This window comes from Notamacropus eugenii, chromosome 2 (assembly GCF_028372415.1).
Source record: "Notamacropus eugenii isolate mMacEug1 chromosome 2, mMacEug1.pri_v2, whole genome shotgun sequence".
In the NCBI taxonomy this organism is placed as follows: Eukaryota; Metazoa; Chordata; class Mammalia; order Diprotodontia; family Macropodidae; genus Notamacropus; species Notamacropus eugenii.
The window spans coordinates 414,144,656-414,172,309 of NC_092873.1; the positions used below are offsets into that span (position 1 = coordinate 414,144,656).

General features: G+C 41.1%; 1 protein-coding gene across 1 annotated transcript; it reads left to right on the forward strand.

The window, feature by feature from the left end:
* Positions 1–279: 279 nt before the first annotated feature.
* Positions 280–27,108, forward strand: HHIPL2 (HHIP like 2). Its single transcript, XM_072647783.1, has 9 exons — positions 280–650; positions 8,337–8,989; positions 11,055–11,198; positions 13,332–13,660; positions 14,500–14,626; positions 18,584–18,729; positions 20,890–20,971; positions 24,471–24,553; positions 26,220–27,108. Exons 1-9 carry the CDS (start codon positions 318–320, stop codon positions 26,558–26,560), a joined length of 2,238 nt encoding a protein of 745 aa, XP_072503884.1. The 5' UTR covers positions 280–317; the 3' UTR covers positions 26,561–27,108.
* The last annotated feature ends 546 nt before the right edge of the window (positions 27,109–27,654 follow it).

Genomic DNA, 27,654 nt, shown 5'->3' on the forward strand with positions numbered 1-27,654 from the left:
AATCATAATCATTTCAGCACCGAGGGTGGGTGGTGGAAACAGAGACTAGGGATCTGTCCCTTAACAGCTTCATCCTAATTGCGGTTGGGTTGCTCCCTCCTTTGAATGAAGATGGGGGAGATCTCACAGGAAGAATGACTTCCTCTGCCCTTTAAGAAAAGTTCTTGCCCAGCAGATTGCTACTAAACTTCATGGAGAAAGAGGAGGGAGGGGGAAGAAGGAGGAGGGAGAGGAGGAGGAAAAGAGAGGGAGGGATTAAGTAAAAAAGCAGGGAAGTCAACCTGGGTAAACAGCAGTTTGAGTGTTTCCCAGCCAAGATGCTGAGAGGGATTGCACCTAGAGGTGGTCCAAGGAGCTCGGCATCTAGACTTGGCTCCCAGCTCCCAAAATCTTGCTATGTTTCCTGCTTTTGCCTCTTGCTATTCCTAAACCAGGCTGCCTTTCTTCAGGGACATCCACAGTGCCTGGATTATGGACCCCCTTTCAAGCCCCCTGTGCACCTAGAGTTCTGCTCTGACTATGAAACGTTTGGCTGCTGTGATCAGAACAAGGACCGCCGCATTGCTGCCCGTTATTGGGACATCGTGGAGTACTTAGACCTGCAAGGCCATGAGCTATGCGGTGGTTATATCAAGGACATCCTATGCCAGGTAGGGATGGATGCGATGACTGTGAGGCAGTAACGAATGGAGACTTTAGCTGCTAGGGGGAGGTGCCAGGCTGGATGGCAGTAGGGAAGCGGAAGCCATTCCACTTTCCTTAGTCACAGAATCTTAGAGTTGGGAAGGAATGCAAAGGCCGTCTACTCCAACCTGCTCCTAATCAAGAATTGCCAACCATTGGTCACCTAGTTTCCTCTTAAAGACTGTCAGTGTCAAGGAACTCACCATTTACCAGGGCTGCCCCTAATCCTGTGCTCTCCATCTGCGTAGGAGCTTACATTATCTTGCCAGTTAAACATCCCAGGTTCTGATTATAATAGTATTCCTTACCTCTGTGCTGCCCATATTGGACAGGGACACCCACAGAGAAAAGAGGTGTGTAGGGTTAGGCTTTCGCTGCAAAGGCTTTGACAGGGGCTGCCTTCCTTGGAGCTTTCTGAGTCTTCTGGAAGATAAAAACTGACTATGCTTTGCTCTCTTTAACATGTATCCTCTCTACGGAGTCCAGAGGAGCTTGAAATAATTTCCTTATGGGATTTTCTCTCTCTCTCTCTCTCTCTCTCTCTCTCTCTCTCTCCTTCTCTCTCTCCCTCTCTCTCCCCCCTCTCCCTCTCTCTCCCCCCTCTCCCTCTCTCTCCCCTCTCTCTCTCTCTCTCTCCCTCTCCCTCCCTCTCTCTCCCTCTCTCTCTCTCTCTCTCTCTCTCTCCCTCCCTCTCTCTCTCTCCGTCTCTCTCTCTCCGTCTCTCTCCCTCTCTCTCTCCTTCCCTCCCTCTGCCTCTCTCTCTCCCTCTCTCTGTCTCTTCCTCTCTCTCTCCCTCTCTCCCTCCCTCTCTCTCTCCCTCTCCCCCCTCTCTCTCCCTTTCCCCCCTCTCTTTCCCTCTCCTTCTCTCCCTCTCTCTCTCTCTCTCTCACAAGTGGGTAAAAGGTGCTGCTTCTACATCCTCTCTGTGGTCCTACATGGGAAAGGTATGGGGCCTGTCTTTTCTGGGTCCCCCTGATATCTAGGAATTCATTCCTTCTTGGGTCTTCCCTTTAGTGCCAGGATAGTGATGGGGGCAGACAGAGGGAGGAGAGTGAGAGAGAGAGCGCATTTCTGTCCCTACAGGCATGGCTCCACAGGTTTCCAGAAGTTGGTTCAATAAATGCCATGCTGCCGACAGTGTGAGTCATGGAGGCTTTGCTTTCATCAGCTGTCCTGGATTCAGCCAAAATCCACATTCTAGAGAAGCACCCATGTAATTCTCCTCAGCCTAAAAATGTGAACTGTGAAAATGCACGCTGACTTAGAGAACATTGGGATATAGGGAGACAGAAGGTTAGGCCAGAAGATGGAGTAGCACCAGGAAACTGATGAGATTGCTGATTTTATTGGGAAAAACTATCAATAATTTACTATTAAGGAGTGTGGTATAGTGAGTAGAGAGCTGGCCTTGAAGTCAGTAAGATCTGGACTCAAATCTCATGTGTGTCCCTGAGCAAGTCATTTAACATCTTGGTGCCCCAAACAACTCTAAGAGGAAAAGGGACACAAAATATACACTCTTCCTACAGAGACAATAAAACACATACTTCCGATCTTACCACCTTGATGGATCCAAAGAGGTTAATAATGTTCCTAGAATTCTTGAAGAGTCTTGAAGTGCCAGACTCAGAAGCCAGGAGGAAGGATATCTATAGCCCAAAGCTGTATTGTCAATTCCTGGCTACAACCACCCTACCCTTCCATTTCATTGGGAAGAGGCCAAGTGTGTGTCAGCTAATATCAAGGCTCCCTTTCTTTAAAAAAAACCCAACTATCATTCATCTTTTTAAAAAAATTGAGTTCCCAATTCTCTTCCTTCCCCCTGTCCTTCCTTCACTCATTGAGAAGGCAAGCAATATTATATCAATTATGCATGCAGAGTCATGCAAACCTTATTTCTATATTAGCCACATTGGGAAAAAAAAGCAAAAAAACCCACAAACCACACAAGAAATATAAAATTATGCTTCAGTCTGCACTCAGAGTTCATCAGTCCTCTCTCTGGAGGATACCATTTTTCACTATGAGTCCTTTGGAATTGTCTTGCATCACTGTATTGATCAGAGTAAATGAGTCTTTCACAGTATTGCTGTTACTATGTACAATGTTCTCTTGGTTTTGCTCACTTCACTTCACTTCAGTTCATATAAATCTTCCCAAGTTTTTCTGAAACTATCTTGCTCATTATTTCTTATAGTACAATAGTAGTCCATTACAGTCATATATTATGCACCTTGTTCAGCCATTCTCCAATTGATGGGCATCCCCTCAGTTTCTAATTCTTTGCCACCACAAAAGCTGCTAGAAATACTTTTATACAAAAAGGCCCTTTTCCCTTTCCTCTGACCTCATTGGAACATAGACCTGGTAGTGGTATTGCTGGATCAAAGGGTATGCACAATTTGTAGTCCTTGGGGAATAATTCCAAATCATTCTCCAGAATGGTTGGATCAGTTCACAAGTCCACCAACAGTGCATAAGTGTCCCTCTTTTTTTCAATCCCCTAGACATTGAGTCTTGACTCTGTCGTTTACCATATAACCTCAAGCAAGTAATTTTATTTTGTCTGGGCCTCAGTTTCCTCATTTATAAATAGTGAGTCTGAACTAAGATGGTCCCTTCCAACTCTAACTTCCTGTGATTCTTCTTGTCCCTTATTGTCTACCATAGGGACCAGTTTGTATCTAGCATTAATAGACTCTTAGGGCTGGAAGCAATGGTAACTTCATCCCATCCTTAATTGTTACCTCCTGTATTTAACCCAGAGATACAGTGAATGGGTGTGAGTAGGATAAGAAGACCTTAGCAGAAATATGGCCTTCTTCAGATAATGCTCTTAACCTACCCCCATCTCCACCCCAAATATATAAAGATGTTGTTATCCCACAGCCAGTGAACTGAGCTGGTGGGCCAATTCAGTTTTACTCAAGGGAACTTACTGGTAGCTATTATTTATGGAGGGCTTTATAAGGCAAAGATGAAGAAATAAGTAACTAGTATTATATTTTGCAAAGCTGATTATTAGATATTCACCTCAATAGTCACTTATTAAGCAATTCCTATGTACAAGGAACTGTGCTAGGTAATAATTCTTGCACTCAAGGATTTTACATTCTGTTGGGTGACATGACATAGTCAAACACTCCAATAGAATTTTCATTCGTGGCTGTTCTACAACTGGTGAAACAATATGTATATACACAGAACACAGGTTTACAAATACAAAGTAATTTCATGAGGGAGTGCTAATACTTGGGAAATTAGGAAAGGTAGGTGGATCACCAAGCCATCTTATTTCTCCTACTACTTCCTTCTTCTCCTTGCTGTTTCTAGTAGTTAGCACGTTGTAGTGACAAGAGCAATGGATAGTAAGCCACAGGACTTGAGTCTGAGTTTTCCATCCACTTATTGGCTATGTGACTATGAGTGAGATGTTCATCACTCTGAGCCTGTTTATCTGTAAAACAGAAATAATATAAGATCTACTTCACAGGACTGTTGAGAAGAAAGTTCATTGTAAATTTGAAAACTGATTTGTAAATACAAACTATTATTATTCCTTAACAGAAGTCTTCCTCCTCTTTACCCTGATCCCTAACAGACTGGGAGAAGAGATTCAAGTTAGTTCATTACGTTTCATTCAACAGTTCAGAAAAAAAATGTAAAGAAGAAGTATGTTTATATAAAGAGGGAGGGGTTCAAAGCATGAGACACCTATCACCAGGGGTCTGGTGATGCACAATCCCACAGCCAGAAGAGAAGGGAGAAATCTGAGAGAGAGTTGGAGCTATAAGGGAAGCATTTCATACGGTACCTGACACATAGCAGGTGCTTAATAAATGCTTGATTGACCATTCAGAGCAGTACAGATGACAACAGATAGAACTCATTGCAGTGGAGCAGGTGACCAGGTTTCCAGTATTCTCATTAAGTTCTGGCGTTTTTGTCAGGAAGGTATGGAAATCCCTTACTTTGTTGAATGATCATCTTCTTGCCTGAAATGTTATGCTGAACTTTGCTGGGTAGTTGATCTTTGGTTGTAGTCCCAGCTCCTTTGCTTTTTGGAATGTCGGATTCCAATTCCTTCAATCTTTTAATATAGAAGCTGCAAGGTCCTGTGTGATCCTAACTGTAGTTCCTCAATATTTGAATGGTTTCTTTCTGACTGCCTGTAGTATTTTCTCCTTCACTTGATAGTTCTGGAATTTGGCAACAATATTTCTTGGGGTTTTGAGTTTGGGATCCCTTTCGGGAGGTGAATGGTGAATTCTTTCGATGACAAATAGTCAATAGCCCTCTGGGTCTAGCACTTCCGGGCAGTTTTCCTTGATGATTTCCTGGAAGATATTGTCCAGACTCTTTTTTCTTTTTTTCATCATGGCTTTCTGGCAGGCCAATAATTCTTAAATTTTCTCTCTTGGATCTATTTTCCAGGTCAGTTGTTTTTCCAATGAGATATTTTACATTTTCTTCTATCTTTTCATTCTTTAGATTTTGTTTGACTGATTCTTGCTATCTCATAGAGTCATTAGTTTCTACTTGCCCAATTCTAATTTTTATCAAATTGTTTTCTTCAGTTTACTTTTGCATCTCCTTTTTCATCTGTCCAATTGTTCCTTTTAAGGAGTTATTTTTCTCCAGTTAATTTTTGTACTTCCTTTTCCATTTGTCCAATTTTCCCTGTTAGGTTTTGTGTTTCCTTTTCCATTTGTTCAATTTTCTTTTTTAAAGAGGTGTTCTCATCAGTGAATTCTTTTTTTATACTTTTAAAATCACTGGCCAGTTTTTCCATTTCCTTCTTCAGCTGTTCTATGAGAGTGTTTGTGCATGTGAGCAGTTCATACTCCCTTCTGAAGTTTCAGATGGAAGTATGGTCTCACTACTGACCTCTTTGGTATTTGTGTTTTGGTCTTTGTCCCCATAGAAAGATTCTATGGTTTTGGGGCTTTTATTTTGCTTTTTCTTATTCGTGATGTTGATTGTGTGTTATGGTTTCTAGTTCTTTCAGTTAGAAGCTGCAGAACTTGGTTTTGAGCTGACTTGTGTGAAAAAACTAAGAACAGGTTTTTGTTTTGTGTTTCCCCTATCAGCCTTGGGGTTAGCTTGTTAAGTGTGGGGAAGGGGTGGTCTGGTCATGGGAGATCTCCTCAGCTGAACTGAGGCAAAGGCAAGCTCAGGGGATGATGATCCCAGATGCCCTATTGTCTTCCTGTTTATCCTGGAGTTCTGAGGCATGCCTAGATCCTAGTGTGAGTTTCCACCCCTCTTGGGGCTCCTCTCCTAGCGCTGAGGTTCGCCTGGGTCCTAGCGTGAGTTTCCACCGCCCTGGGGCCCCTCTCCTTCCAGTTTGCCTCTGGCACAGTAGGAGGAATCCCCCTTAGCTATTTTCCTAGCCTCAGGTGTTATGAGACTATTTGCCCCCTCTGCTGTTCCCCCTGATCCAGGATTTTTTTGGGGAAATATTTTATGGTTGTTTTGAGGTCATCAAGGGGGGAGGAGAGAGCACTCTGCCATCCTGGCTTCTGGAAGTTCAAGTAGGTGACTTACAGATGTTTAATCTGTGGGCTGAAAGTCTCAGAAGTTGCTGTGACTGATAACTGGGGCTCACCGGCTGTCACTCACTGAGCTCTGTTGGTCTCTCACCCTGGGCTGTCGCTCCTCTGGTTCCGCCTGCTGCTGTCTCAGGTTTCCCTGGGGCCCTCCCACTCCGCTGCACTGGATGTGCTATTCTGTGCTCTGTGAGCTCACCTCCACAGAACAGATCCTTCCTGTGGACCTTCCAGTCTGTCCTGGGCTGGGAATATTCTACAGTCTTTCTCCTATTGGATTCTGCACCTCCAAAATGTAATCAGATTCTCTTTTTAGAGGTATCTGAAGGAGTTTGTCTAAGAACTTAGGTGAGTCATTGCTCTCACTCTGCCATCTTGGCTCTGCCCCCCTGACTCTTTATGAGGTGGCTCAATCAATGAGTCCATGTCCATCATTTTACAGATGATCCAGGGCCCAAAGTCAGGTGACTTGCCCAAGCAGTGAGTAGCGGAGCCAAGATTCAAATCCAGGTTGTCTTGGTCCAGAGCCATTGTTCTTTCCTCACTATACTCTTATGCTATATTTCGATTCCCTCTTTATTTAATATATCATCGTAGATGGAGACAAATAGCCTATTGCCGTCATTCTGGATGCAGAATGGTCTTAAAAATTAGATCTGACGTTTATGTGCACTCAGAGAGGTGCTGCTGCACAGTGGATGGAGAGCTGGCCTCAGTGGTTGGAAAACCTAGGTTCAAGTCTAGTCTCTGGCACATACTAGTTGTGTGAATGGGGCAAATCATTTAATTTCTCTGTAGATGCTTTTGGACTGGGAGATTTTCCCTCTTAAGATCCCTTAAACTCTAGTGGTTTTCAGCTTCACCTGGGGCAGATATATAATATCCTAGACCTTAAATGTGAAGGAGCTTTTGGAAACAGTAAAGAGGAAACCACAAGGAAGAAGATGCCATAGGAGCCATCTTAGAGCAGCAGGAACAGAAATCATCAGAATAACCAGAGTTGGGATAGATCTGGAGGTGACATGGGCCATGCCAGCAACAACTGTGGGCTGTCCAAACTCTGCATTGCTAATCAAGTGTGAGCCAGGAGGGTCATAGGATCATATGTAGAGCTGGCAAGGACCTCTACCTCCCCCCTTTCCTCCCTTCAGAGGAGGGCAAATGTCTTTTTTTTGTTGTTGTCTCATTTTCATCCCAGCCCTGTGTGTGTATGTGTGTGTGTGTGTGTGTATGTGTGTGTGTGTGTGTGTGTGTGTGTGTATATGTGTGTTTAAAAAGCAATCTGAAGACTCTGGAAGTTTGGGTCTTTTCCTAAATGTGCACTTTTCCTTGCTAAGCCTTTAAAATGTGATAAACCATTGACCAGCAAAATATTGATGTACAGATGTTGAAAGTGATATTCTCCTTTTGTAGATGAAAGATTTACTTGTTCAACTAAGCTGAATGGAGGCTCAGCTGAGCAAAGTTTGTGTGTGTGTGCGTGCGCATGTGCGTGTATGTATATATATGCACATGCTTGTGTATGTTTCATGTTAATAAACATTATAAAAGAATGGACCAAAAATTGGGTTAATTTCCTTTATGTAGACAAGTGAAGCAGAAGTGTGAGAAAAGCCATAGTGCTTAGGCTAAAATAGATTTGGTGGTTTGACTCTCTGGGGGCATTTCAAGAGCAGGCTTGACTCCCTGGGGCCATATGATTGCCTAGCAGGATAAGCCTTCAACTGAGCATGTGTGGTGGACAAGGTAAGGTAGCATACAATACTGGAGCCTCACCTCACACATGGTTTCCCTAAGTGGTTAGCTATATTGAGAGCACTGAAAGCAGGGATTTTAACCTTTTTTTGCATTATGAGCCACTTTGACATTCTAGAGTAAGTTTGTAGACCTCTTCTTAGAATAATGTTATTAAATGCATTAAACATAGGATTACAAAAGAAACCAATTATATTTAAATAGTTATCATATACACATATGTATATACATATGCACATACATATATTTAAAGTTCATGGATGCCAAGGTGAGAAACCCTGACTTAAAGATTCACAAAACTCTTTACCAAATTCAAGTCCTCTGATTAGTCTTCCTTACCTTTTCTAGGAGTGCTCACCCTATGCAGCTCACCTCTATGATGCTGAAAACCCTCAGACACCCCTCCGAAATCTCCCAGGCCTTTGTTCTGACTACTGCTCGGCGTTCCATTCCAATTGCCACTCTGCTATCTCTTTGCTGACTAATGACCACCGTATCCGGGCATCCCAGGAGAAGAATGGAGCTCACTTTTGTCACCTCCTCAATCTCCCAGACCAGGACTACTGTTTCCCCAATGTGCTAAGGAATGACAACCTCAATCGCAACCTTGGAGGTGTGGTGAAAAATCGTAAGGGCTGTTTGCAACTCTGTCTGACTGAGGTGGCCAATGGGCTGAGGAATCCAGTCTCCATGGTCCATGCTGGCGATGGAACTCATCGCCTCTTTGTTGCTGAGCAGATTGGAGTGGTGTGGGTCTATATGCCTGATGGGAGTCGATTAGAGGAGCCTTTTCTAGACCTCAAGAGCTTGGTGTTGACAACCCCATGGATAGGTGATGAGAGAGGCTTCTTGGGCTTAGCTTTCCACCCCAGATTCCGACGCAATCGCAAGTTCTATATTTACTACTCATGCCTGGGCAAAAAGAAGGCAGAGAAAATTCGTATCAGTGAGATGAAGGTTTCTCAGGCTGATATCAATAAGGCTGATATAAACTCAGAAAGGTAAGGAGTTCTACAAGTGGCAGAGTCTGTCTTTTTTGAGACCCATAAAAATATCTTTGGTTGATTGTGTTCTGTAATTCATCACATTTCCAAAGAGGCATTGCCAAATAATGTATTTGTTCAGAGTAGACTTATAATATGTCCCCTTTACTCAAGGACTCTTATGGCATTTCACTGATTCAGTACAACTTCTACTAGACTTACAAAAGGTACAGACAGTGCTATGCCTATACTACAATAAAAAGCAGGTACACATAGAAGAAAAGGCTTCCTTTTTAAAAAAATTTTCTTCACTTCTTTCTCACTGTCTATATATAAGGAGTGGGAAATCCCAAAGACCATGGAGAAGTAATACAATAATTCAAGCCCAGCTATTTTGAACCCCTTATTTACCGAATATTAAAAAGCCATTTAAAAACATCTGGTAAAAACAGGGATTTGTAAGTGCTATCTGGATAAAATCCACACTAATAATGTGTAGTACCTCTAAGTATTATGGGTACATAGTTTGGCATTCTAAGTCTTCAAATAATGATGTCAAACAGTGGGAAATAGTGCCCTATCTAGTTGTGACAAAATGGTCTTGGGTTAACTGTCTATCTACACACATACATATATATGTACATATATGTATACATAGATACATACATATATACATATGCTGGTATGTAGAGGGGTGTGTATATGCATGTGTATATATATATGTACTATATATGTGTGTTGGTAAATGTTTAATAACTGACTCCCCAAGAAAACACGCATATAAGACACATTTTAAAATTTAATCTGCATCATTAATATCTTTTCCATTACTTTCTGTAGACAATCAACAAAAAAACAAATCAAGCCCTGATTTGTGACAATTTCCAAGGCATAAATGCTTACGCTGAAATTTTATTTTTTATTTTTTAAATTATTATTATTTTATTTGTTTTCAGCATTCTACAATTGCTTCCATAAATCTTAGATTTTTCCCCTCCCTCCCCTCCTTCACCCCTACCTCCCTACGCTGGAAATTTTAACAACCACATTCTTAGAAATCAATAAGTGCTAACTCCAGCCCAATACTGGTCATAGGGAACAGTTTCAAACTCCTCAATTATTGCTGGAGAGAGATTTGTCACTTTAAGATCCTAGACTTAGAGCTGGGAGGAACCTTAGAGGTTATCTAGTTCAACCCTCTCATTTTACTGATAAGGAAGCTGAGGAACTGAGAGCTAAAAAGTGAGTCTCACAGTCAATAAGTGGTGGCAGAACTGGTTTTCAAAGACAAGTCCTCCAATTCCAAAGCCAGTCTCTTTCTGAGGTAACATCTTGTTTCCCATGGCCCACAGTTTTCTCTTTTTCTTGTTGCCACTTGACTAATTCTGAACCTCAGAGGATGCTGACTAGTCAGTCCCTCTTTCCCTCTAGACAGGATGCCAGGAACCCTCCTTCTAATTCGACTGAGGTCAAGCTTAAAAATATTTATCAGAGAATTAGCAGGGATGAGCTGGAGCTGGTGAGTACCACATGGAGAATGTGGTTAAACTTTTAGAGTGAGCATTTATTTATACCTTGGAAATTTACTGCAAATCAAGGCTTGATTGATTGTTTTGTTGATTGTTTAAAATTTTAAAGCTGATGAAGAAAATGTTAACAATTCAGATTAAACTTTAAAGCATTTCTTATATGTGCTTTTCTTTTTTTGTGTGTTGAGCCAATTAGATATTTATAGCACAGCCCTGTACATAACCAAACAAAATAAGGTATAGAATCCAAGGTGGAGGTCATATTCACAAAAGGACTCCTCCGGGGGAGCTTGCCAGACTCGGCAAAGTCCCAAACCCAGCTTAGTGCCCAAGTTAGCAGACTGGCTAGGAATTCACCCAGGGAGTATGCTAATCAGGGAAAGAATCTGATTAACCATAGCATACTTGCACTGATTGTAACCTGAAAATAGTAAGCCACTTGGACCTGGGAAACATGGGATACCTTGGCTGCCTTAGAGGACTAATTATTTCTATGTATCTGAGATTTTCAGTTTTAGTCAAGGATATGTACAGAGCTTCTCCTTCTCTTCTAGGGTCATCTTGGAGTTAGAAGAGCCAGCTTCCAATCACAACGGGGGTCAACTCCTCTTTGGCCTTGATGATTATTTGTATATATTCACTGGGGATGGCGGAGAAGCTGGAGACCCCTTTGGCAAATTTGGAAATGCTCAGAACAAGTAAGCTGGGGGCTGGGCATCAATTTCTTTGTGCCTGGTACTTACTTGGGTGGGGATAGCAGCCAAGATGGGGAATGTTCTCGGGAGGTAGAGACCAAAAGCTCTTTTAGCTTGCTGTAGGTAGGAAATCAAAGCATGCTGCTTAGTTACCCCTCACTGCATGAGGTGATCCTGTGCAGAAGCCCCACTTAGCTTCTTTTCAGTGTTCCAATTCCAGATTTCCACATGCTGCCTTGTTTCATTAATTACATTTTTGGTCCTGTAGCACCTTTTACTAGAGAATAAATTTTATTTTATATCCATATAAGCTAGTCAGTATTCTCATTGCCAAGACCCATAACTTTCCTGGCTTTCTTTAAGACTCAGCACAAATTCCACCTTCTGCAGGAAGCCTTCATGAGGCCCCAAGTTGTCAGTGCCTTCTTCTCTAAGGTTACCTGCCATTTAAAATGTATATATCTTGTATGTACCTAGTTATTTACAAATTGTCACCTCCATGAGACCATTGGCTCTTTGAGAACAGGAACTGTGTTTTTGCCTTTCTTTGTACTCCTAGTGCTTTAGCGAAATGCCTGGCATAAATAAGTCCTTAATAAATGCTTGTTGTCTGACTGTTGACTTGAGAAGCTGGGTAAAAGTCAGCTTCCACCTTGAATGCATTTGGAAGAATGGGACCCCATTCTTTTTTATATTTTTAATACCTCACTGAAATTGAAAGGTAGCATTATTATTTGTCAGATGAAAAGACTGAAGTGCTGAGAAGGGAGGAAACTTGCCCCAAATTACATAGCAAAATCAGGGGCAAATGTGTCATGAATGAAATTCAACAAAGGTAGACTGAGGCATGTATTCTCTGAGCAAGATAACAGTTATTAACAGGACATGAATCTGATGATAAGGGGATCAGTGATTTGCCTGAATTTAAGGCAAAGACCTCTAGCAAAAGAAAAGCTCCCCTTTGATAATTTTGGGGAGTACAGAACAAGGAACAGAACTTCATAAGCAGGAAACAAATTATGATTGGTCACAGGGTTGGCAGCATGGTGGGGGTGAGGACAACACGATGGTTACAGAGTTCAGGCATGGAGGACAACGTGATTGGTTGGGAACTATAACTGACAGGCTGGCGACAACCCTCTTCTTCCTTCCTGTGACTAAGAAAAAGTTCGTTGTTTGAGTCTGCAGCAATGTTAGAGATAGGGGGCCATACTTGTTTGGATAGCAAACAGATAGATATCTTTGAAAGCTAGCTTGGTGGTATGAAGACACTAGACCAGACTTCCTGGGGTCCACCTGCATCCCCCAAGGGTAGCAGATTTCGTTGAGGCAAAAATAGGAACATGATAAGGGAGAACTGGATTTCTAAACTTAACTCATTATAGGCCAGCTGAATTTCTGCGATAAGTTCAGAGACAAAGAACCATGACTTAGGCAGTTAGAAGACAAAATTAAGTAACTGTAAACAGTATCGATAAAAATGATGCAGAAATCATCTTCTTACATGTGACAGAGTGAAATAGTTTCATTTTTGTCTTTGTATCCTCATCACCATATTTCAGTACCTTACACATAGTGGGTACTTGGCAAATATTTAAGAAATGATTCCTTGAACTTCAGCATGTACAATTCTAACACCTTACATAGATTGAAACATAACAGAAAACAGAACGTATGCCCCTAGCAAACCATTTCAGACAATCCTGTTATCTTAAGCAGGCAAAGAAAAAAACTGTAACTAGGATAAGGGAACTCCTACTTTTCCCCTGGGTGTCAAAATGTATAAGATTTTGACCGCATTTGTACACCTTACATAGGCACAAACAATAAGCTAAGCACTTAGAAACAAGAATTAGTTAAAATGAGAAGTTATTAGGTGGCACGCTTCTTTCTCCCTCTCTCTCCCCCAACTCCCAGAGCTCCTTCCTGGTCTACTCCCTTCCCTCCTCAGTTCTGAGTCTCTCTTTCCCTTCTCCCCTTCACAAGGCTTTATGCCCCAGAGTCTGAAGTCTCTCCCCACCCTCTCTCCCAGCTGTGTGGCATTGGCCCTGTCCCAGAATTTGTAGTCAACCTTGTTATTTTATTCTCCCATTCATTGCTAACTCTATCTCCTCCTTGCTTTTTTCTTTTCTTCAGGAGCTCACTGCTGGGAAAAGTGCTGAGGATAGATGTAAACCAGCGAGGCCCTGATAAGCGTTATGGGATCCCTCCAGATAACCCCTTCGTCTCTGAGCTTGGGGCTCACCCCGCTGTCTATGCCTACGGGGTTAGGAACATGTGGCGCTGTGCAGTCGATCGAGGTGACCCCACCACGCAGAAGGGCCGCGGCCGAATATTCTGTGGTGATGTGGGTCAGAACAGGTTTGAAGAGGTGGACCTCATTGTTAAAGGAGGAAACTATGGCTGGAGAGCTAAGGAAGGCTTTGAATGTTACGACATTAAACTCTGCCATAATGCCTCTTTAGGTGAGCAAGAAAACCCGAAATTTGGGAGGATACGGGAGGATACAAAAGACACTGTGGCATAATGAGGGTTAGAGAGAGCCTTGGAGTCGGAGAGACCTGGATTCAAGTTCTAACACGGATACACATAACATATTGCATGTGTGTCCTCACATCATGTTCTATGATGAAATCATAGGTTGTATGTGTATGTGTGTGTGTGTGTGTGTGCACGTGTGTGCGACAGAGAGAGACAGGCAGACAGAGACAGACAGAGACAGAAACAGAAAGATGAGTCAGAGTATAGACTTTAAAACAAAAGCATTTCTGAATTCAACATTCTTGGCCCTGCTGGGTGTTCTTTGTTTATCCTTCTACTTTGTTTGCCGGTGCTGGAAACAGAGCAGGCCATGAAATGCTTCATTGGCCTGACCAGAAAAACCAGCCCCTTGCCTGGATCCCTTCTTTCACAAAGCACCCAGAAGTAAATCACATTTCACTGGATCAGTCTCATCTGGTTGTTAATAGGCTGGTTCTCCTTTCTTGGGTGCTCTTGACACAGATTGTGACAATCCCTTGCTAAAAATATACATTTCTAATTCTTTTGATATAGTAGTTACTGCACCTTTCTGTATTTTGAGGTTTTTCCAGGTCATTGTTGTAACTCTGTATGTCTACCATTAGAAGGATTTGCTCATCTCTAACACCACCATGCCTGCTTCCGGTATTACAGTAGCTTTGAAAAAACACTTTCAAAAAGGCTTCCCCATTGCCCACCCTACCATATGTCAGTTTCTTCTACATCACCTGTCAATTCTTGTAGCTGATAAATAGTAGTAATTTCTCCTTTTGTTTCTTGATAGATGACATCCTACCAATCTATGCTTATGGCCATTTGGTGGGAAAGTCAGTCACTGGAGGATACGTCTATCGGGGATGTGAATCCCCAAATCTAAGTGGCCTCTACATCTTTGGGGACTTTATGAGTGGGTAAGTATGGGTGACTAGAAAGATGGTAGTGCCCTTAATAGATATAGGGAAGTTAGGAGAAGAGGTAGATTTAAGGAGTTCTCTTCTAGACACGAGTTTGAGATGCCGATGAGACAGCCAGGTGGAGAGGTCCAGCAAGCAGTTGGAAATGCAGGACTGAACTGGAGTGACAGGTGAGAGCTAGATATGTACAGAAGATTTGGGAATCACTGGTGTGGAAATGACAGCTGATGATATCATTATGAGAAGTCCTTCCTGACCTCCCTAGATATTAATGCTCACTACTTCCTTGAATTATTTTGTATCTCCTTTTTATGTACACATTCTATTCCCACAACACCCTCTTTCTCCTCCCCAAGTGAAATGTAAGCTGCTTGAGGGCAGGAATGTTTTTTTGTTGTTGTTGTTTTGTCTTAACACCTGTAGTACCTAGCATAGTGCACTATTACAGTCAATCACACTATTACACAATTACAAATACCCAACCAATGCATAATAAATTATTTGTTGAGGAGGCATGTGGAGAAAGAGGAAAGTTAGAATTCAAAATTATCTCAACAGGTTAGAACATTGGGCTGAATTAGAAAAATAAACAGAACATTTAGGAAGCACTTACTATGTGCCAGACACCGTACTAAGCCCTGGGGATGCATATACAAATAAGCAAGTAAGGTAGTCCCTCTCCTCAAGGAGCTTCCATGTTAATAGGAATATATGAGGGGAGCTGGCAGTGGAAACTTGCAGTAGTAGGATGTGAAGATGGTGGCAGGGAGATGGTGGGGTGCCCTGGATCTGGGTGAAATAAGGTGACAGCTAACTTGTCAGAGCCAGGGAACTATTGGCAGAGTCCAAGGTTGTGACTAGAGGGAGTGTCTCCCCTATCTAACAGTGTGAGTTGCTCTTAAATCTATTTTTTCACTTCCATCCCACTCAGGCTTGGCTCCCATTCTTTCAGCAGCCTGTCCCAAAAAGTAGATCATTAAAGAAGAACTTGATTCCTTGCTTTGAAGCTAGTTCTCAAGGATAGGCAGTTCTAATTTCCATTAGGAAGCTGCCTGACTCCCAACTATGAGGAGCTCCAATAAAAATTGTTTCATAAATCATTTATTATTTTTTCCATTTGTTTTTATAGCTTCTTTGCATTTGTTCTCACTCAGCTCTTTTTGTGTTAAATTGTAATCTGAATCCAAAACTTCAAAGTTTAAATTTAGTAAAACTGGAATTTTAAGTAAAATCTAACAGGGAAGAGGTGCCGTATAATCACAGATTCTAGAATTGGAAGTTGGCACCAGGAGCTGTCTAGTCCAACTGGTGTCTGAAGGAGAATCCTCTGTACAACCACCACAAGTTTGTGGTTATCCAGCCTCTCTGCTCAAAAACCTCAAGTGAAAGAAGGAGCCCCAGTACCTTCAGAAGCAACCCTTCCACTCTGGAACAACTCTAAATGTTCAGAAATTTTTACTTTTATGGAAGCTAACTAAAACTCTTTAACTTCTACCCACTACTCCTACTTCTACCCTTTGGGGACAAATTGAATAAGTCTAAACCTTTGTCCAAGGAGTGACAGGCCTTAAAATACTTGAAAATAGCTATGATAGATAGATGATAAATAGATACACAGAAAAATAGACCAACAGATAGAAAGGAAAGAAGGAAGGAAGAAAAGAAAGGAAGGAAAGAAAGAATATCTGTGAAGTACTTATTATGTGCGAGATACTCTGCTAAGCCCTAGAGATACAGGGTGTGTATGTGTGTGTGTACATATATATGTATGTGTGTATACATACATATATACGTATAATATCCCTGTCCTCAGGGAGCTCTGTAAAGGGAGAAGACAACTTATAAAGGGGAGCTGGAAAATGCGTGTGAGGGAAGTGTGGTAATCTGGTGCGGTAAGGGCTGGGAAATATTGAGAAACTGATTCCAGGCAAGATAGGCTCTTTTAGTAGAGCTTAAGGAACCAGAGGTAGAGTCCAAGGTTGAGGCAGCAGGGGAGGAGAGAGGATGATGGTCAGAGCATAGGCCGTGTGATGAGGACCAGGAAGTGATGATAAAATAAAGCTTAAAAGGGATAAATGTAAAGTTTGACATATATGCACAAAAGTCAGTTACACAAGTACAACATAGAGGAAATGTATCTAGATAGCCATTCATCTGAAGAAGTTTTGGGGTAATTACTGGGCTACGTGATCAACCTGAGGCAATAAAGCCAAAAAAGCTAATGAGATCTTAGGTTTCATTAAGACAGGCATAGGCTCTAGGACTAGGGAGGTAATGTTCTACTAAAGGTACTACATCTTTATCAGACCACATCTGGCATATTGTGTTGAATTCTGGGTACCACAGTTCAGGAACAACATTTGTAAGACATACAAAAAAACCAACCAAGATAAGGAAGGTTCTCCATGTAATTACATGTGAAAATCAGAAGAAGAAATTGGATGTTTTACCTGGAAAAAGGAAGGCTCAATCTGAACATGAAAGCTGTCTTCAAGTACCTGAAAACGTTGCACACAAAGAAGGATTAGGCTTGTTCTTTCTCCCCAAAGGACAAAGTTAGGGCTACTGGGTGGTCTTATACACCCAACGCTTTATTCTGGGTCCTCTCCCTCCTTCTCTCTATACACTCAGTGACCTCATCAGCTGCCATAGATACAAAAATCATTTCTACACAGATGACTCCCACATCTATATATCCAGCTTTTTTCTATCCCCTGAGCTCTTATCCTGTAACACTTACTGCCTTAATTGAATATTTTGAGCTAGATGACCCAGAAGTATCAAAAACTCAACGTGTCCTAAACAGTACTCATTATCTTTCCCACCAAACAGTTCACTTCTGAACTTTCTCTTTTTGTTGAAGGAATCACCATCCTTCCAGTCACCTACCTGAGTCATCCTTGATTCCTTATCCTTCTTCACCCCACATATCCAATAGCTGACAATTCTTCTGTATTCTATCTCTACATCTCTTGTATCTCCCTTCTCCATTACAGTCACTACCTTAGGCCAGGCGTTTACCACCTTCCTCTCCTACACTATTGAAACAGTGTTCTAATTGTTCTCCCTGTCTTCTTTCTACTCCATCCTCCTCACAGCTGCCAAAGTGTTATTCTTCAATCAGATTTATCATATCATTCCCTTGCTCACTAAACGACTGTGGCTCCTTATGAACTCAATGACTAAGTACAAACTGATCAGCATTTAAAGCCTTTCTCAATCTGTCTCCAACCTACCTTTCCTGACCTATTGTACATCATTATCCTTTGCTCACTCTTTGTTCCTGCCAAACTGGACTCTTTGATGTCCTTTACACATGACACTCTATTTCCTGTCTGTGTTTTTACATAGGCTGTCCCTCATGCCTGGTAAGTACTCCCTCCTCATATCCATTTCTTCAAATCCCTAGCTTCCTGGTGGCTTAGATCAAATGTCACCTCCTACTTGAGGTCTTTCCTGATCCCTCCAGCTGCTAGTTCTGCCTCAAAATTAACTTGTATGTGTTTTGGATATATTTATGTATTTACATATTGCTTCCTTTCTTTAAGTAAGCTCTTTGAGTTCAGGGACAGTTTTATTTATCCATTTATTTACTTGTATTTCTAACACCTAGTATAGTATCTGCCACATAGTAGATTATTAATGTGTTTGTTGATTGGCTGAAGTGTCAGAAAGATAAATTTCAATCTGATATGAGACAAGACTTCCTAACAAGTAGAGCCATCCAAAATGGGCATGGCTTGCTTCAGAAAGTGGGTTCTTCCTCAACGGATATGCTAAAGTAGAGGTGAAATGATCACTTGTTTGGAATATTATAGAAGGGATTCTCAAATTCATTCATAGGTTGCACTAAATGACCTCTCTAGTCCTAAGATTTGGTGCTTTTCATACGAAAAGAATCCTGCACAATGGACATATGGATCTCTAAAATATAAGGTTTTGCTTTTCATCTAGTCGACTTATGGCTTTGCAGGAAGATGAGAGAACAAATACATGGAAGAAACAAGACATCTGCATTGGCAGCACTAAGACTTGTGCCTTCCCAGGATTGATCAGCACCTATAGCAAGTTCATTATTTCTTTTGCTGAAGATGAAGCAGGTAAACTCAGTTTATCAGAACTTTCTGGCTACAGCAGAACCAGAGACAGAGAACTGCACAGCTTAGATGATGCCCAAGTATTCATTTACTTAATGCCCTTTCTCAGTAAATCCCCACATCAGATTCTGTTTTTCCCCAAACCCTAAATTCCTGGGTTCTTGGGAGCTTTCTTTGCTCTCTCTTCTCTTAACTCTTCCTCTTCTCCACTGGAGTTTGCTTTAGGCACTCCACTGGTGACATGGTAGGGACTTCCTAAACTCTTCAGTTCCCATACATTTGGAGCAATAGAGTAGAGGCTTTAATTTTGTCTTTGTAACCCCAGAATCTAGCCCATTAAAAACTCTTAAAAAGGCTTGTTGATTGATTGATGTAACAAAAATATCAGGGCTCTTTGAAGTGCTCCAGCAAACTACCCAGCCAATTTTCAAAGCTAGAAGTTTCAGATGAACATTTTGTAGCATTTGGTTATTTTGGAAAACTAAACATTTTGAAAGGAAAAAAGCCATTGAAACCCAAACATATGAAAAATAAGAGGGACCACAGGTTGGCAACCTGATGATCAATCAGTGCAGGGCAGATGATCTAAATTGCCACAGGCTGTGGTGGTAAATCTCTCCCAGAGTACTCCAGAGACAAGGACAGCCTGTCTGTTTAGGTCATCTGTGGGCTGCAGTCTATTCCATGGCTCTATTGCTTCAGCCAATACCCTGGCTTTGGTTGTGCCTAAAGATGAGTCTTAGAAGAAAAACAAGCTATCTTTGCAGACAGGACATAGGCAAAGAAAAACATCTTTGGCTGGGGTTTGGTGGAGAGGACTGCCTAGGCTTGTTTACCAAGCCAGGGTGGACCTAGGGAATTTCTGATGAAAACTTGTTCTCAGTGGAGAATTTCTTAAATTTGGAACTTCTCACAAGATAATAAAACAGCCCATCATGTGAAGCAATTACCACCTCTTACCTCCCTGGCATAACTCTGCTAGCACCATGGTCCACATTCCAGACAGGACCAACAAGATCAGGTTAAACTCAATATATGTGTGTTTGGGAGTTAGGGGTGGGGAGTAGAAATTCAGGGAAAGTACTTTTACCTTCATCAACACCATCACAGTTATTTAAAACATAACATTTCCCAAACTTTACTAGTTTGTGGACATTTTAATTTATATTATTTAGAAATATAATATAGAAATATGTGTGATTTGTAAATTAATATAAATATGCATTATACAAATATATTTTAAAAATATATTAACATACTTACATTCATTTGTAATACATAATAGGTTTATATTTAATGTTTACTGAATAGATTTATATGATGCAAGATAAATGATATATAATAGATTTGTATTATATTACTATAATATCATAAATAGTGGAAGGCACTCTGCATCGCCACCTCCAAGAATGCTTGTCTTCCTTCTAGCTTAATCCAGAAGCCATTGCTCCAGGAAGCCTTCTTTGTCTCCTCCCTGTCATCCCCAGCTGCTAATGTGTATTCTCAATCTCCTCAGTTTTCCTTGTACTTTTTAATGTACATTTTGGGTCCCCTATTCCTACCCCAGTGGAAGGCAAGCTCCTTGAAGGCAGCTAAGTGATAGGCCTGGAGTCAGGATGGACCTGCATTCAAATTCAGCCTCAGACACTAGCAAAGTGACATCAGGCAAGTCACTCAATCTGCTTGCCTCAGTTTCCTCGTCTGTAAAATAGGAATAATAATACCACCTAACTCCCAGGATTGCTGTGAGGATCCAATGAGATAATATTGGTAAAAGCTAGTGCTTGGCACATAGCAGGTATTATATAAATACTAGCTGTCGAGAGCAGGGACTGTTTTGTTTTTGTTTTTTGTATATAGGTCATGCCTAAATGCTTATTGAATTGAACTGTGTTAAGATGAAATCTAATACAACATTTCTGAGAGTAGAAAGGCCTCCAGGAAGGACTAGAAGGCCTACTTTGGTTCTTGTTTTCTCAACTGCTGACAGTGATTCTGTCTCAATCTTGAGATTTGTGATAAGTGAGAAACTTAATCAATCTTAGTTTCTGTATTTGCAGACTGGCCTTTTATAAGTGCTTCACCATCCCTGGGAGATGTCTTGGGTGATTGAGTTCTGGCAAAACTAAAACTAAAGTTCTTGCCTGTTTTTTGGTTGTTTAGGAGAGCTGTATTTTCTGGCCACCTCTTATCCCAGCGCTTATGCGCCACATGGATCCATCTACAAATTTGTTGACCCTTCAAGGTAAGAACTCTTCTTGTTTCCATTGGGGAATTCCTCTGCCCAGAGATCCCAAGCTGTTCCCAGATAATTCCTCCCACCTAGGGCCTTTTGACTGGAGGTCAACGAATCTAGAGGCTAGGCTAGAAGATAAAAAATTTAATTAGTATCAGCAGGTGGGCAGCTTGCCAGGTTTGAAACCCACTCATAGTGTTTTCCTAGCCTTAGGGTAGGTGGCAAAAGAAAGTGAGGCTATTTAATGAGGCTGCTCAGCCCCTTTCCTTATTTGGGAGGCTGAATAAAAGGGACAGGATGTTGGGTGATTTGGAGAGGTTGGGGAGGACATCTTGATTTTGGAGTAACTTTGGTGTCATACAAGATCAGGTCTGTAGGGGTGTTCCCTGTTAATTTCATCAGACCATCCTGGTGGGGTTGGAGGCCTCTGTGAGGCCTCTCATCCTGATATTTAGCTGTTGGATAGTGGAACCCTCCTTTTAAGATGGAATCAAACTGAGAGACTTTTTATTTATACAACCCTGAAGGCTATATTTCTCTGGCCTCCAAGGCTACTATTTCTTGGGAAGATTTTTCAAACTCATAGCACACAGGTTTTCTACTTGTACATTCCATGGATAAGAGACAAAAAGCAGTGGTTTTGTAGTCAGAGGGTCTGAGTTCAAATCCAATCTATTTGTGTGACTTTGTTCAAGTCACATAATCTCTCTTGGCTTCAGTTTTCTCATCTGTGAAATGAGGGATTGCACCAGAAGGTCTCTGAGTTCCCTTTGAACTTTAAATCAATGATGCCAAAATTTGTCTAGATTCATATTTGAGTATCTGCATTAAGTGGAACTGAGAGTTGAGCAGATTCAAATCTGGAACTATGCTTCTTTAGGAACTTTGGAAACTGGGGAATATGGTAGCCCTAGAGATGGGACTGACTAGTTTGGACTGGGCTAGAATTGACTGGTTTAGGTTTTAGAACCTGTGACCTTTGACAAACTTCTAGGACTTTCCCCTTAAAGATCTCCCTCTCCTATTGGTTACCTCAACAGTAAAACAAAAACACTTGATAGTTATCTCTTGGTCATGTTAGCATTCCATCTAGTTCCATACAGAATGATAGAGAAGTGCTTACTTCTTCACTTGAAGAAATGAGGAAGGCTGGAGAAGGAAGGGAATATGGCAGTCCTCATCTAACCTTCCTTTTGGCAAGTTGAGGTTCTTGATTTATTTTTCCATTAAATTTTTTATTATTATAAACTTTATACTCTGAACACATAAGTAGTTTGGTTTATTTCTTTCCAAAATGTTCTTGGAAGAGATCTGCAGGGCTTAGTGCCCTCAACTAGGTGGTATAAGAGAAGGCACCATCTCAAAGGCTAATTTGGGGAAGTCTTGTGGGTCCTCTGGGATTACAAAGTATCCCATGTAGTTGATTTGCTTTTTTTCTATGATTCCTGGGCTTCTGGTCTCCATCTCATCTCTCATCCACATCTCTATTCTCATCCTGGGGGACTGCAAAGAAGTATAGGAAGAATTCTTCTTCCTAGCAGCAGACCTGTGAATGATTTAAAGATCAGGAAACTGGACTGCCCTGGACTGGGAGCCCTAATCCTGTCTCACTAACTGGGTAGTATTGATGTATACCCTTATTTTCTATGCTCATTAACCTCTAAGATCTATAAACATTCCCTGAGATTAATTTACAAAGCTATTTCAGAAGTTGCCACAAGATGTAACTGAAAAAACAGATGTAAGACTCTTTGCCAAGTACTAGAGAGATTCTTATTTTTTTGTGGGTTATCTATGTAGACCATTTGCCCATTCTTCTTGGTTCTAACTAATAAAGGCTCTTAGACTAGCCTTAGGTCACAAGGGATGGAGTGGTCCTTTCCTACATCCAGATTACTGTCTTTCCCTGATAGAAGATAAATCTATCATCAACAAACATTTATTAAGTTCCTACTATGTGCTAGTCACAATATTAAATGATGGGAATACATAATAGGAAGAATGAGACAATCCCCAGAAGGAACTTATATTCAAATGGGAATTTTAAAAAAAATTTGTGGGGAAGTGGGGCTGACCTTGACAATTCTAGCCTGAGAGTAGGGGGAAAGATGTTAAAATTTTTTTTTGCATAGTGGTTGGGCTGATAATTATTAGGGGTAAAGTAGGAAGCAATAGTGACTAGTCTGGCAAGCTCCTGGCTTTCCCTCCTCCCTCTACCCAGTAACATCTCATGAGAGGAATCCCAATCTTTCAAACTCTGTTTCTGAGTTCTATCCAGTGGCTTGGGACCAGTTATAATATTAATAATGTACATTTAAATTGTACTTTAAAGTTAGCAAAGTATTTTACATACAGATTTTTCAGTTGAGTCTCACAACAATCTGTGAAGTAGGTAGAAGTCTTATTCTGATTTTTACATAAGAATATTAAAGCTCAGAGAGATTAAATAACTTGTCATGATCAGACAGCTAGCGGGTGTCAGGGGTGACATTTGAACTCAGGTCTTAGAGTAGTTTATTAAGTAGAAATGTTCAAATCTTATTCAAGGCGTTATTCAGAGAAGCAGCAGGGTATAGTCCTTAAAATATTGAACTTGGAGTCAGGGAAGCCTAGGTCCATATTCTGTCTTGGATACTTACTAGTTGTATGACCTGTGGCAAATCACTTAACCACTCTCAGCCTTAGTTTCTTCATCAGTAAAGTGAAGGGTTTAGATCAGATGGCCTTGAAGGTCAATTCCAGCTCTAAATCTATGATTCATGGATTTTGGCCTCATAGCATCTGTTTCAAGGCTATACATAAATAGCAATAGAATCTAGGATTATTTTATATTTTCAGTAATTACACACTCTTTCCCCTCCTAGCTGTCCCCTTAACCTAGGTAATTTAGAGTTGACTTAATCTACAAGCACTTATTAAGATCTTTTAAGTGTCAGGCACTGTACCTGGGAGCTAGGGATACAAGTTCAAAGAATGAAACCATCTCTTCTGACAATGAGTTCACATTCTAATGGGAGAGACAAGTGTATACATAAATATACATAGTATACAGATAAAGTGAACACATACAAAGTAGTTAAAGTCAAGGTAGTTTGGGAGGGAAGGCTAGTACTAGGAGGGAATCTGGAAAGACTTCTTGCAGAAGACGCTGCTTGTTGAGTTTCGTATTAAAGAGAGGGACTTGATGGGTAGGAGGTATGAAGGAAGTGCCCTCCAGGTGTTGGGGGGTAGCCATTGCATTGGTACAGACATGAGAGTTGTGCGGTCATGAGTGATGAACACTGAGGTCAGTTTATCTGCATCAGAGGGGGAGTCCAGTAAGGCTGGAAATGGAGTTGGGACCAGGTTGTGAAGGGCTTTAAAGGTTCAGTAGAGGGTTTTATATTTTATCCTAGACCAAGAAGCAATAGGAAACTGCTAGAGTTCCTTTGTGGCTACAGGGAGTCAGGCTCTCTGATTATCTTTTTCCAGTTCCATGTACTCAAGCTTTTCCCTCTTTGTTTTACAGGCGAGCGCCCCCAGGCAAATGCAAATACAAACCAGTACCAGTCAAAACCAAGAGCAAGCAGATCCCCTTTAGGCCACTTGCCAGTGAGTTTGTTTTTAAATTTCATAGTTTGGGCACCTGAGGGGTCAGAAAAACCCTCTGCGTGGTTCCCCAGAGAGCTATCCTGGCTTCTATTTCAGGGCTTATGTTTTCCCCATGGAATCATAAATTTTTTGATTGTGAATCCAAAAGCATGAGTCTACCTATGGCATATTTGATAGGTAGTCATCTAGGCTTCTCTAGATAGTTCCCTGGCTCCGACACCCACTCCCATGGGAACTCAATATGGTATAGTATATAAGGTATTTATTGGATTTGGGGGTTAGATTAAGACATGGATTCAAATCCTGCTTCAGACATTTTACTAGTTGTGCAACTCTGGGCACTTCACCTCTCTGTGCCTTATTTTCCTCATTTTTAAAATAAGGGAATGAGACTTGATTGGCTTATAAGTTTCCTTCCAGCCCTACATCAGTGGATATGTGGTCCTTTGAACTCACTTAACAGTCAAGACAATGCTGCCCATCACTTTTGGGGCACTGTAAATTTTAGGAAGTGGTTTTTCCTCAGGATGAGACAAAATCTGCCTTCTGGTAATTTCCACTCCTCAAGGGCCAAGCAAAGCAATTAGAGCAACCAAATCTCTCTTTCACATAACAGCTCTTTACATCCTGAAGTCAGCTCTCCCATCTCACCCAAGACTAAGCCCACGGCTAAATATTCCTATTCCCAGAAGTAATCCTTCTGGGGCTTACTCTCTAGTCTGGTCCCTATTCTAGCACTCTCTTTTAAATAATAATAACTGACTGGTGTAACCCTTTAAAATTTGCACAACACCTTACTTACATTTGCTTACATGTGAACCTCATAATGATTTCTCAAGCAGATAATTTTTATATCATTCACCTTATTTTACCGATGAGAAAATTGAGGTTCAGAGAACTGCAATGACTTGCTCATGGTCACATGGCTACTTCCTGTCAGTGGCAGAATTTGAACCCAATTCCAAATTCATCACCCTATCCATTTTTCTATGCTACTTGTTTGTCAGTGTTCTTTCAGAAAGGACACTGATGGTTTGTTGGCTAGAATTCGTTATTTATAATCCTTTATTTTGTCATTAGAAGCTAACTTGGTACCTCTCTGTACCATCTAGAAGTGACTATGTTTTTGTTAACTTTTTTTGCTATAAATACCATCTGGTAGACTATAAGCTTCTTGAAGGCAAGGACTGTTTCATTTTTGGTTTTGTATCTCTAGTGCCTGGCAGAGTGCCTGGCATATAATGGCACTTAATGAATGCCTGCTGGGTGAATGGATAGGAATACTATCTTCATTCATTTATTAAATGGTGATTTATTAAGCATCTGCAATAATTAAAAATATTTTTGTCTTTTTGTCTTTTTATGATAGATTTTTTACAATGATAAAATACAAACATAAATTATTTACAAAAATTTTAAAAATATTTTTGGTACTGAGAGAAATAAGAGAAACTTCTCAGAGTCACCTGTCCCTGTGAGTATCCTAGTAGCTAGTAAGATGCTCCCTGTTCAAGGATTTGGGATAACTGACCTAATAAGAGTTGATATGTGGAGAATGGAAACTCTTGTAACTTTCATAGGTTGTGGGGTTTTACTGGAATCAGAGTTTTGAGTAATTTCAGTTTTCCATTACTAACATCTTATTATGCAAATTATTGTTTTTCAGAGACTGTCCAGGAGCTGCTAAAAGAACAGTCAAAGAAAGCTGCTAGAAAATTGTCCAAAGCAGCATCAGCTTCCAGTACTCGAAGCAGGAGCTCTTCTCAGAAAGCTTCCTCTAAGAAGCCAGCTTCTCCTAAAGGCACCCAGAAGCTGCCTGCCAAGCCCCGGCCCAGGTCCAGGCAGAAGACACCTCGAGCATTTGGCAAGCGCCAAGCAAAAGCCAGAAGACTATCCACTAGATCTCAGGAGAAGAGAATTAGGGCTGTAAGAACCAGGAGCACCAAAACCAAGGGCGGCCAACATGGAGGCAGGGTTGGTAGGAGTCTCCCCTCTGCCTTTTTTTAGTCCTGATGACCGGCAGAGGAGAATGTCTGAAGGGGAAGGGAACCTATCTCAGAGGCTCTGATTCAGCCCGAGCCCCAGCCCCGGCTTAACAATAATTACTGGAGAACTAGGACTGACAATGAAGCCAGTGTTGTTTTCCTTTTCATGAGAATGTCTTTTTCCATCAATGAATCAGTCCACTGATGGTAATTTTACTACTAGTACACAAGGAGAGCAATGCATGGTACTGCTTTTTTGGAACCCCAGTTGGCATTACTGGTTTTGTTTCAAAACTCTCATGACAACCTCAAACGTGAGGGCAGGGTCTATTTCATTTTTGTCTTTATATAATTTAGCACATAAAGGGTATGCAATAAATGCTTTTTGAATTAATTGAATCATAATATCCAGGTAAATTTCAAGGTAATGTAAGTTCCTTGAGAATAAGATTTGTTTATTTTTTGCCTCTCTATCCCTAGTACTTAGCTCAGTGCCTGGCATGTAACTAGGTGCTTAATAAATGCTGGTTAAATTGAATTGGTGAATAAAGCAGGATTCCCTCAAACTGACCTATCTTCTGGCCTTTTCTCTTCAGTGGTTAGCTAAAATCTAAAATTCTTTACCCACATCCTCTTCGTTTTTTGTTCCTTAGGCTTCTTACTTTACATTCAGTTGTAGATATTTGGGTTCTGTCACAAGGCGAGGAATCCTGTGCCTAACAGTATGGTAAAATGGAAAAATCCCTGGATTAGAAGAATGGACACCCTGCCTTCATTTCCCCATATTTTCACTCTTCAAATGTTTGTGTTCTGAACCCTTTGGGGAGTAGAAGCCTCATAAATGGATAGCATAGGACAACCCAGTCAAGATTACTCTGGGTATAGGAATATAAGCTAGGAATTAACTTTAATTTCTCAAAAATAAAGGAACGGATTCGACAAAAAGCAGCTCATTATGAACATTATGTTTTGCCTTCTCCACATGCTGGGTGATGTATCTAGAGAAAAGACCTGAAAGATTGTCCTTCAGTAGGTAGATTGGAAGCTGGCTGGATAGAAGTGGACCGATACTTTTGAGGCAGGGTATCTTTTTTAATTTTTTCTTGACGATGAGAG

Excerpts from the sequence above, each read along its gene's own strand:
- HHIPL2 (XM_072647783.1), top strand. The coding sequence starts at position 318 with ATGCTGAGAGGGATTGCACCTAGAGGTGGTCCAAGGAGCTCGGCATCT. Across the intron at positions 651-8,336 it reads TCAAGGACATCCTATGCCAG|GAGTGCTCACCCTATGCAGC; the intron begins GTAGGGATGGAT and ends TACCTTTTCTAG. Across the intron at positions 24,554-26,219 it reads CCCCTTTAGGCCACTTGCCA|AGACTGTCCAGGAGCTGCTA; the intron begins GTGAGTTTGTTT and ends ATTGTTTTTCAG.